The 12,118-nt window shown below is 49.5% G+C and overlaps 1 protein-coding gene across 2 annotated transcripts in view; it reads right to left on the reverse strand.

The window, feature by feature from the left end:
* Agap3 (ArfGAP with GTPase domain, ankyrin repeat and PH domain 3) overlaps positions 1-7,030 on the reverse strand; it is a 51,093-nt gene extending 44,063 nt beyond the window's left edge. The window contains exon 1 of one of the 2 annotated variants that reach the window (XM_051203219.1): positions 6,398-7,030. In XM_051203219.1, coding sequence (XP_051059176.1) covers positions 6,398-6,728 — 331 coding nt within the window. In that variant the 5' untranslated portion in view covers positions 6,729-7,030. The remainder of the gene's footprint in view (positions 1-6,397) is intronic. The other variant, XM_051203220.1, reaches the window with a different exon arrangement.
* Positions 7,031-12,118: the final 5,088 nt, after the last annotated feature.

Here is a 12,118-nt window from a genome sequence, read left to right on the forward strand (position 1 = left end):
AAATGATTTTATTTATTTATTATGTATGTAATGTTTTGCATGCCTGCCAGAAGAGGGCACCAGGTCTCATTATAGATGGTTGTGAGCCACCATGTAGTTGCTGGGAATTGAACCCATGACCTCTGGAAGAGCAGTCAGTGCTCTTAACCTCTGAGCCATCTTCCCAGCCCAAACTATATTATTTCTAATAGTTAAACCCCATAGCAGGCCAGCAGTTAATCCCAGTGCTCAGGAGGCAGAGGGAGGAGAACTCTGTAACTCTGAGGCCAGCCTGGTCTACAGAGTGAGTTACAGGATAACCAAAGCTACAGAGAAAACCTGTTTGGAAAAACAAAACAAAAACAAACAAAACTCCAGGGCAGTGTGAATCTCAAAAACTTCCCTTAGAGCCATCTATGTGGACCAGCCATGTACCCATCTAACCAAACCTTCTCTAGTCTACCCAAGTGAGGAGCAGAAACACCAGGCCAAGGCCCTGGCCCTAGGGCTCATTTGGGGACTTCAGGAAAGCTATTCTAAGTCCCAAATCACTTCTCGTGCAAAGTGGAAAGAACATTTTGGGAAAAGGGGGAACTGTGCAACACTAAGGAAGATTTTTGCCTTGCTTCCAGGACATTAGTTGAAGACCAAGGAGCATAGGTAGCTGGTAGACAACACATCTGCCCCATCTGCCTGCTCACCTTCCCATACTACCTCCAGCCCAGGGCTGGATTGGAAAGTAAGTAGCTCCTTGTCCTGGACACACTATGAGATGGAGGGTAGCTGTGGAGCAAATCACCAGGATGTAAACTAAATTTAGTTTACCTGATAGAAATTGTGGCAATGCAGGCTGATGTTCAGGCAATGAGAAACAGGAAAGCATCTGTTTCCCTAAGTCCCTGTGGTCCCAGTGATACCTGCCTGACAAGGTCAGAGCTTCCCTGCCACCTGTGCCAACATGCCATGTGCTAACCGCTAGCCAAGGGCTCACATGCACACATGATGAGGGGCCTACCCTCCTGCCGGCCACTCCACTCGTGAGCCCTCCCAGGCCACCTATGTCCTACAGAAGGAAGTACCGATGCCCATGATTTCTTGAGATCATGGAAGATGGAAATAAATAAATATAGGAGAAAGCATTACAAATTCCATTCCCAACCAACACAGACACCTACAACTGGACAAGAGAGTGAGAAACTTGCTATCACTCAGCTCTAAATGGGATGTTTTTATCAAACCTCTTCCTTTAAACCTCAGGGAGCTATGCACAAGTACAGACAGAAAGACTATACCAGCCAGAGGTGATAGATGACTCCAAAACCACAGTGTCTCCCAGACACCACAGGACTGATGCACACATGGACTCGCAGAGGCTGTGAGTGCACACATGACCTGCCCAGGCTGAGGGACTATGGGGTCCCCATGCTGAGAGGAGTGCACACAGGCTCCCAAAAGCTGGGCAGTGGTGGCGCACACCTTTAGTACCAGCACTTGGGAGGCAGAGGCAGGTGGATCTCTGTGAGTTCAAGACCAGCCAAAAAAAATTACAATTACAATTGATATGGAAAAGAAAAACTTAGTTTTCTCCAATGGAGTATATTAGCCACACTTCAAAGCAGGCCTCATGCCCAGGAGTAATTGGCCAGCACAAAACAAACTCAATGGTATTTGCCTTGTTTTGTTTGAGAATTTTTTTTCCTCTTATTGATCTTTTACTGGTATATTTTAGGTTCTCTCTCTCTCTCTCTCTCTCTCTGTGTGTGTGTGTGTGTGTGTGTGTCCTTTTTTAAAGAAGAGTGAGAAAGAAAGTTGAGTGGATAGAGATGTAAGGAGGACCTGGGGAGAAGTGAAAAATGGATAAAACATGATCAAATATGTATGAAAAAAGATTTTTTGCTTTTTCAAGTAAAGAACTTTTCTTTCCCAGGGTCCTTCCCTCTTCACCCATCTGTCCCCTATGGACACAGAGGCTAGCCACAAAGACCAACTTGCTATATGTTCTCAGACCACTCAACATGACCCTGTCCCCTCTGGGTGGGAAACCCTCCCAATCACCACACCCAGCCCATACTTGAGAGAGTGACAGCAGGAAGAGGAGCCAGCCGATGGCACTTGGGGCAAAGCCTGCTCCCCTGGTGAGGAGGTATCAATAGGCACTAACCCTGGAACCAGGAAGATGAGGGTTTCCTGAGGTCATGGAGCCTGAAACCCTCCGCCTGTCCCTTCCAGCCCTGAAGCAGGGTCTCCCAGCTTCACCCTGGTTTCAGAAAATCCAACCTCACTGCTACCACCCCGGTGCCCTGATACCCCATCCCCAGGGCAGCTGGGCCCAGCCCTTACTGTGTCTGTCTCCTTCCTCGCCTTTTGTTCTCCAGTGTTCTGAGGCTCCAGATGCAACTGGGCCACCCAGTAGAAGTTAAAGAGATGGATTGGGAACAAATACACTTTTTACTGCCAGCACCCCACAGGGATATCCTCTTTTTCAGAATTCCTAGAACCCTTGTGTGCAAAGTCCTACATAATATGCAGCCATGCCCCCCAATAGGCCTTCCCCACAAAAATAGCTAACTGTAGGAATTACCGAGTCACAGATGTAGGTTCCAGCCCATTCCTGACCTGCACGTTGGGCATCTGGGGAAAGCATAATTTGGGATCTGCACAAGCAAAGCGAGAATCCTGGCCAGGTGGAGACTACCCAGAATAATTAGTAAAGTGAGGAGCTCAGGAGCTTCCTCTCTCTAAGTGGAACTAGCTCCAATGTCCTTTCCTTATGGCAGGAATATGGTAAGAGAAATCGCAGGACAATGGGAAAATGCAGTCAAAACACCCAAAGCGAGTCAGGCAGGGACCGTGGCTGGAACCCTCTTCCTGCTTCCTCTGGGCTTTCCCAATGGACCAGGCCCCTTCTAGCAGAGACTTGGAGCAAACAGGAAGAAGCCCGTATCTCTTCCTCCTGGTTCCTCTGGGTTATCACTTAACCCATAGTCTGGGTAGGAAGGCGGGCAGAGTGGGAACTGCATGAATGAGACTGAGAACAATCCACGGAGATGACAGGAATGCTCAAAGGAACTTCTCCCTGTCTTAAGAAACACAAACCCTGCTGGGTGTTTGTGACACACATATTTAATCCCAGCCTTCCAGAGACAGAGGCAGGTGGGTCTCTGTGAGTTCGAGGCCAGCCTGGTCTACAGAGCAAGTTCCAGGACAACCTCCAAAGCAATACAGAGAATCCCTGTCTCGAAAAACAAACAAAAAAACCACAAACCCCAGGAAAAAACAAAGGGGTTTCATGCAGAAAACAAAGCCGGGTCCCTGCATACACAATAGAAGCCATATGACAAGCACACACAGGCACTTCCAGGCCCAGAGCCCAAACCTGAAATTGAGCTGGGCTATAGGCCCTGCTGCCCGACACCCCGCAGACATACACTTGCTCAAGGGTACGTACCTAAACCACTGGATGCTACTCTCAATACCTTCTCTGGGATATGGGATGGTCCTACTCACTGCTATCCACTGAAGTCCTGGTGTCCCTGCATTCTTCTAGGTCACAACCAGGAGACTGGTGAAAGCTGGGGGAAATCTTCCCTGGGAGAGTGTGCCGATAAGCCCGGTGTCAGGCTGGATTAGCATGTGCCCTTCCCTTCTCTGAGCCTGTTTCTCACTGGGGAGGCTGAGAAGCATGGAGGTCCTGCACGCAGTATGCCTTCCAAGCCAGAATGCTGGCTCCTTCCTGGTGGGTGCTTCTTTCTTTCATTCCCTGGGGCCTAGTGATGGGCAGGTGTTCTCTCTTTATTAGAAAAAAAAAAAAAAAAAAAAAAAAAAAAACTCTAATGTTTTAAATGGTTCTGGCAGTCACCTTCTGATAAGACAAACAAGCCCTTCACCAAAGATTAACTGAAGCAAGGTGAAATGTCAGTCCTTTGCACAAGGAAGCTCAAGCCCTTGAAGCACAAGGTCCTGGCAATTCTGTGTTTATGTAATAGCCTGCCTAGGTCTGCTGCGCTCAGGGGCTCAGTCCAAATAGAAAGAGCAAGGGCATGCAAAAGATGCTACTATCTCCCTACTCTGGGCAAGGTGGGAACACCGCCTTATAGGACAGATCAATATGGTTAAGCAGATGGAAAATTCTACTGCAGGAAGCATTACAGGGTTAAATACTGGAGAAGGAGCCTGGTTGGTTGGGCTTTTTTTTTTTTTTTTTTTTGTAGCCTGCCCCCAGTAGAAAAGCTGGGGCAACAGAAGTGTGAAAGCCAGTAGGGTAGGGGTAAAATAAAAAACAAAAACAGGGTTCCCAGGAGAGGCTTGGAAGGGGAAAGAAGGTGCTAGAGCGCTTCTCCAGACAGGAGGGACAGGGAGGAGACAACAGAGCTGAGGACTGGTGTTTTGGGAGTGGCTGGGTCAGTCTGGTGACAATGATCATCAGGTTCCAGAATTTCGTGGTGATACAGAGCTTCCAGGCTAAGCAGATGGAATGGTAGGGTACTTCCAAACCACAATGAGGAAGTTAAGTCTGGGGGAGAGCTCTATGAAGGGAAAAGCTGCCTGTCATGTTCAACTTAAGACAGAGATAAAAAACAAACCAAGTAATTCCCAGGTCTGTGACTTGCACAGAAGATACCCAATCTGGTATGTGAGTAGGGGTGACTTACATCATTAGTAATATTAATAAACAGGAATTAGATATAGAGCCTGATTAGAATATCTTCTCCCTGCTCTGGAAAGTCTCTGGGACAGCTGATAACCCAATACACACACACATGCACACATATACACACATGTAACACACGTTGCCATCCAGTAAGTTGCTTCATCCTCCCAAAAAGGCAAGGACAATCATCTTGGGAGTTCATACTTCCTCCAGGAACAGGGAAGCACAGAGAACCCTCTCTGAAACTAAGAGAAAAACTGGATCTCTTCTGAAGTCCCTGGGCACACACAAATGCCACCCTCCAATCTCCAGCCACAGAAATGAATCAGGCCATTTACTCAAATCCATGTTGATGAGTTTTTTTTTTTTTTTTTTTTTTCTTCTGTCACCTAATTAGTTCACAGTGAACTCTGCCTTGAGAGGGAAAAGAAAAAAGCAGGCTGGGAAAAGATCAAAAGGAAGTCAGATGGGAATGTTACAACAAAAGGGCCCAGATCTAAAAGGAGAGGGAGGGGGCTATACTCACTAAAGATTCAACACTAATCAGCTATGGATACGTTTAAAAAGAAACCAGGGATGTTCAAGTACAGAAGGCTCCAAAGCCTCACACAAGATGAAAATGGGAACAGGATCTGAACTATAAGGCCCAAAGAGTGGGCATACCCTTCTCAACTCCATGTCAGCAGCAACTGGCTCTCCCTGCATTGCCAGTAAGGCAGAACCCACCTCCTGCTGGTGGGCGTCCCCTTCCAGCAGAGTTGGAAAAGGAAGCAGATGGACCAGGGCGAGGCCCATCTGTCCAAGCTAGCTAGAAGGTCAACACTGCCACGGGGGTGCCTGTTGCTACTGCCAGCGGGCCTCCCCTACACCAGAGGTCGTGGGGCTACTTGCCAGCAGTGTGCCCACACTTAACGTGCCCTTCTGAGGCCAGACAGAGTTCAGGGGCCAAGTGCCCACAGAAAGGAGCATTGTTAGGACCAGCGAATGGTTTGGGGTCTATAGTCCCTAGATCCAGGCCCAACCTCCCTGGTAGCCCCATATATGCCTCTGGGATAAGCAGGCATGAATGTTCTGGGGGTTAGAGGACACTGCCAGTGCGCAAAGGGGCCATCTAGCGCCTACCACGCGGCCACAGCTCCCCAGCCCTGCGCCAGGCCAGGCCCGCCAGGCCGCAGAAGCGTGGGGGTGGGTGTGCGTCGGGAGAGGGCGCCGCGGGGAGCGCCACCCTCCCGAAGCCTGCAGGAGCGGCCCAGGAAGGCTGCCATCCACTAACCCGAGGCTCTGATCACCCCTCCTGCCAGTCAGGGCCAGGGCGGCAGCTAAGATTATTCCCGAGCATCCGCCCCACCTTCACCTTCACGACCCACCAAAGTCTTCCGTCGCGCCCACCAGCCCCAACCATGCCTGGCCAGATGTGGCCCCAAGGCCCTGCGGTCTTTGGCGACTCATAGTGCATCAGTCCTTGGAGCGACACCACCTTCTCATCCCGGGTCTCGAAAAAAAAAAAAAAAAAAAAAAAAAAAAAAAAAAAAAACGTGTATACTAGCTCAAGACAGTATCCCCCCCCCCCCCCCATATAAGTGTTACTGGATGAGACAGAGAAAAACCTGGACCAGGGCTCTGCAGAGCGGATTAGCAAACTGCGAACCTCAGCTTCACAACACCCCTGAGCGCCAGACAGGGGCCGGGTCGGGGCCGTGGAGCTCCCCGGCCAGGGGTGCAAAGGCTACCGCGCCCCAGCTCCCGCAGCCCCCCGGCTCCGCTCACCCTCGATGGAGATGACGTGCTCCCGGATCTGGTTCTGCAGCGCCAAATCCTCGATGCGCTCGATCAGATCGTAGATGGCGTAGATGTTGGGGTGTACCGACTCGAAGCGCTGGATCTCGGCCCGGATAGCGGCCGAGTTAGAGAGTGCGAACTGTTGGGGGGGCCCGCTGGCTAGCTGCTGCGAGGGGCCGCCACCCCCGGCTCCGGGCCCCGCGCCGCCGAACTGCCCGCCTCCCCCAGCTCCGCCGCCGCCGCCGCTGCCACCGCCCCCCGGTGCCGCCAGGCTCTGCTGCTGCTGAGGACTTTGGCCCCCGCCCGCCTGGAAGTTCATGGCTCCGGAGCCGCGGGGCCCGAAGCGGGCCCAGCCAGGGCCCGGGGCGGCGCGGCGGCGGCGGCGGCGAGCGGGCGCGCGGGGCTGGCGGGACCCGAACTATGAAGCGCGCGGCGCCGGGCTAGCGCATGAGGCCCGGGGCCGAGGCCAGAAGGCGCGGCCGCGCACGCTGGGGCCGCCGCCCGGCGTTTACCGGCGCTGAGATCCCACCGCCTCGGAGATGCCTCCAGCGGCAACAACAACGGGACCGGGAGCGCGCGGCCCGGGCCCTCCCCCCGCGTCATGCGCACGCACCGCCGCCCCCGCCGGCTCCGACACACGCAGCCGAGCCCCCCTCCCAGCCGCCCCCGCCCCTCTCAGCGCGTCGCCCTGCACCCCCGCCCCTTTCTCGCTCGCAGGCTCCGCAGCCTCCACCCCCAAGAATCGCGCGTTGGTCGCGGCGCGCGGCCCCACCCACCCGCCTAGGCCCTTCCGCCGGCTCGCTCGTCCCCACCCTCGGCGCCCCGAGGGCCACCCGCCTGGGGACAGGGCCGCAGTGTCCCCACGTCCGGCCAGCTGCCGTTTTCACCTCTCTTCGTTGCTCTAGGCCGGTGTGGAATCCCTGGCCCACTCTGAACAGTTCACTGCGCCCGAAGGTGCTGATAAATGGGGCTGTTTGGCCGAGAAGCTCTCACAGGCCCAACGGCACCACTCTCTTTTATTGGGGCACCCGCACCTCTGTCCCCAAGCCTGGAGGTCAGCCCTAAGGATCGCGCCGCGGTTCTCTTCCCTGGCTCTCTGCCCAGGTCTCCACTGCCTGCGGCTGGGAGACTGGGACGGTTCCCGCTCCTATTTCCAGTTCTCCCTGAGAGTTTCACCAGAGGGCCCCTGCAAATGACTCTTGAAATAATAGTGTCCCAATTCTTGTCTCCCAGTGACAGCCCTCTCCCAAAAGATCCTTCCCTGCCATACTGAAGAGGTTTTATTGGTTCATTAAAGAAACTAACCAGAACCCACATGGGATTCATAATTTTTCTTGTCCAACCCTCTTGTTTATCTTGTCCCCTACTAAGGCCAGAGAGTGCCTTTCTCGGGTCCAGTGCTAACCCACATCCCCAATACAGATCCCCAAACCACCAAGAGGTGGCATGTGCAAGCACAAGGGAGTGACCCTGTGGAATAATTTGCTATATGACAGGTGCCATGATGTACACTTGTTATCCCAGATTGGGGGAGGGGGAGTAAGAGGATTAGGAGTTAAGACAGCCCAGGCCGAATATGCGCATACATGCCGATGATCCTTTTACTATGAAGGCAAACCCTAGAAGAACACAACCCTGTCACAAAAAGAAAAGCAACCAAGGTCAGAGGTGACACTGCCTTTAATTTTAGCACTGGAGAGGGGAATCTGTGAGAGGCAGGCAGGGTCCCTACCTCAAAAAGGGGAGGGAGGCAGGAAGGGAGGAGAGAGGGAGGGGGAGAAAGAGAGAGCGCGCACCCAAATTCCGACGGGCCTAGAGAAATGGCTCAGTAGTTAAAAATACTGTTAAAAATCCTGGCTGCTCTTCCAGAGGACCTGGGTACAATTCCCAGCACTCACATGGTGGTCCACAACCATCTGAACTCTAGTTCCAGGGAATCTGACACCGTCTGCAGGCACCAGGTGCACATGTTGCACAGCCAGACTTAGGCAAAACACACAAATAAAGATAATAAGAATAAAGAGTTGTCCTTAAAGAAAAGCAATGCCAACAAAACACAACAGAGAACTAAATCTGTCAGTGGCTTGCCCAGGTATCTTCTGCACACCGTTGAAATGACTAAGGGAATGCCAACCTGTCCTATCTATATTTTGTTTGTGTCTGCCTGGTCATTTCTCAGCCCTCTATCCTCAACAGTCATGTCTGCATTGGCAAAACATTTGAGGTTTCCATGGCTTCAACCACAGTCCAGTTATATTAACCAAAATGATTAAACTAAAATAACTAAAGAAAATATAAGTAAAGCTGGGTGTTGGTGGCACACGCCTTTAATCCCAGTACTCAGGAGGCTGAGGCAGAGGCAGGTGGATCTCTGTGAGTTCGAAGCCAGCCTGATCTACAGAGTGAGTTCCAGGACAGTCTCCAAAGCAATACAGAGAAACCCTGTTTCAAGGGAAAAAAAAAAAAAAAAAAGATATATAAGTAAAACCTGTCAGCTGGGCATGGTGGTGCACACATGCCTTTATTTCCAGGATTAGGAGGACAGAAGCAAGGGGATCTAACTGAGTTTAAGGCCAGTCTGATCTACAAAGTAAGTTTCAAGACAGCCAGGGCTACACAGAGAAACTGTCTCAAAAATAAATAAATAAATTGTCATGTTATGTCTGAAATAATTATTATGCTCTGCCAGGAGCATAAATGTTTCAAGGTGACTATAACCCTCATCTAACTTTGATGTAAATTATGGTTGGTCTTTGTGCTTTTTAAAAGTTTGTATCCCTGGGCTTGGATAATAAGAAACTTCAGAAACACGTGCCTCCTGATCTTGGTCTACCATCAATAAACATTTAAAACATTTTTTTTTCTGTTTTTGAGACAGGGTTTCTCTGTGCAGCCCTGGCTGTCCTGGAACTCAAGCCTCACATTCACAGAGATCCTCCTGCCTCCCAAGCACTGGAATTAAAGACATTCATTACCACCTGGCCCAAAAGCTTAAAACTTTAAATTAACTTAACATGATTGTCAATAACTGACTCAAGTGGGTCATTTTACCATTGATCCATGCCCTGCCTACCCTTCTTTTTTTGGTCCTAGGGTTGAACTATAGGACCTTATTAAGCATATTAGATAAATGCTCTACTGTAACATGAATTCTACTTGTTCTTGTCTCCTCTTGCCTTATATTGCTTTCTAGAGTTGTTATTAAAGGCATGGGATCCTTTGTTTGAACTCTGTTTCTCTTTTTGATTAAATCAATTTCATGTAGCTCAAGCCTTGAATCAACAGAGATCTGTCTGCCTCTGTCTCCCAAGTGCTGTTATTAAAAGTGTGTACCACCACTGCCTGGTATAAAGCTAGCCACTCTAATGTTTAGACAAGCTTTATTTGTTAGATCATAAAAAAAATATCACCATACTCTACCACTGAACTCCACATGCACATAGCTACACATGTTGTGTGTCCCCGTCCTCCCCCCCCCACAGGATTTGTCTGTGTAGCTTTGTTGACCAGGCTGGCCTCAAACTCACAGAGATCTGCCTGCTTCTGCTTCCCGAGTGCTGGGATGAAAGGCGTGTGCCACCAATGCCTGGCTGTACATTCATTGTCTTTTAAAATATTATTTCACTTATATGTATGGGTATTACCTGTTTGTATAGATGTGCACTATCTGCAGGCAAGCACCTGATTGATGCCTGTGAAGGTCAGGATTCTCTAGAATTGGAGTTACAGATAGTTTTGAGATGCCATCTGGGCACTGAAAAATGGGCCTAGGTCCTTTAAAAGAGCAGCCATGCCTCTGTGCTTAATGGCTGAGCCATCTTTCCAGCCCACATGTCATTATTATTATTATTATTATTATTAATTTCCACTTCTCAGGCCAACCTGGGCTTTTTCTCAAAATGAAATTACCTATTGTTTGACTTTCTACACATCTCTGCTCCTTCCTACATTTCTCTTCCTTCCCAAAGGACCAAGTACAAAGGTATCAACACCAGGACCTCTCAGACTACTGAATGATGTGGGTTTCTATCTGGATGCCTGTAGAAATGTCTTGTAAACTTTACAGTCTTAATAAGAAAAAAAATAAAGTGATTAAACAGAAAATGTAGCTTTTCTTACAAAACATCTAGTTCTTATGCTTTATAGTTCTAAAAGCAATACTAGCATCGCTGACCAGAGGGTAGAGGTGCATACCTTTAATCCCAGAACTCATGAGGCAGAGGCAGGCAATCTCTGTGAGTTTGAGGCAAGCCTGGACTACAAAGTAAGCCTAGCCTACACAAAGAAACCCTATATCAAAAAACAAAACAAAACAAACAAACAAACAAACAAAAGGACTGGCTTGTGTGGGGCTGGAGAGATGGTTCAGGAGATAAGAGTACTTGCTGTATTTGTTAAACTTGCTATTCTTGCAGCTGTAGCAGAGGGCCCTGGTTAGGTTCCCAGCACCCACATGGCCCCTAAAAACAGTCTATAACCCTAGTCTCTGCTTATAACTCCAGTATCAGATGATCCAATGTCCCCTTCTGGCCTCCAGAGGCACCAGGCATGCACATGGTGCACTTATAAATATTCAGGCAAATATCCATAAAATATATAAATATTTTGTAATAATTAGGGACTTGCTCTGCAACATGAGGACCTCATTTTGACTCCATAGAATCCTTGTCAAAAGCCAATCATAGCTTTCAGTGCTTGTAATAGGGGAGCAGAGACAAATAAATCTTGTATGTGTTGTCAACTCACATGCATGCATCACACATATATACACACATACATGTGCAAACTCCCCAGCAAAACCTGATCTATAAAATTCACAATCAAGATGTCTGTGGCTGTTGCAGTCAGAGGAGTAAGGAAAACTCTACAGAGATTAGCTGTCATAGAGCTATCTGGACATCCTCTATGCAGAAAACTTTTTTTTGGGGGGTGAGACAGGGTCTCTGTAGGTGGCCAAAGGTAGTTTCAAACTCTAATTCTTCCCACCTCAGCCTTCTAGTGCTGGGATAATAGGGATATGCCACCATACTCAGTCAATTTCTCAGTTTAGGTCTGGGTGAAGAAAATGCACTAATGCTAGGCATGCGAAATACAGTGACATGTATTTTACATAGTTGTCATACTTATTTAACAAAATATCAAATGTCTTCCTTACAATTGACCTATAAGAATTATACTTGTTCAGAGATTTAATAAGCCACCAGAGAATATGTAGCTGATGAACCTACGTGAGACCTTAGTTAGGATGTGTGCTCTCTTCCAAAGCCTATGCCAACTTTATAATCCTGAAGGGGCAAGGTGGAGGAGCAAAGGAAATGCCTGGTAATGGGGCCGCTGGGGTCAGGTCCTCTCCCTAGCAAGTGATGCAGACAACCTACGCCTTCTTGGATACTCAGTCAATTTAGAAGACCAAGCTGCTTTCTGACGTCTGCTGTGACAGAAGGAGAGGTCCGGGTAGTGGCCACCTGAGCTCCCTAGAGCCTTCATCACTGCATCACCAACGAGGGTGCTCTGACGTGCTGCAAGCTGACGTTGGTGTCGGGAGTGACAGATGCCCCAGCAGCTAGCGGAGGAGCCAGAGGTCCTTATTGCTGACCAAACCCTCTGAGTCGTCCTCGTGGGCCATCAACAACCTGCGGGTACTAGGAACAGCCGGTCCAGCCCAGGACTTGAGTTCCCAGGGCGGAGGGCGGGAACTTAACAGGCCGA

This window comes from Phodopus roborovskii, unplaced genomic scaffold (genome assembly GCF_943737965.1).
Source record: "Phodopus roborovskii unplaced genomic scaffold, PHOROB, whole genome shotgun sequence".
Taxonomy (NCBI): Eukaryota; Metazoa; Chordata; class Mammalia; order Rodentia; family Cricetidae; genus Phodopus; species Phodopus roborovskii.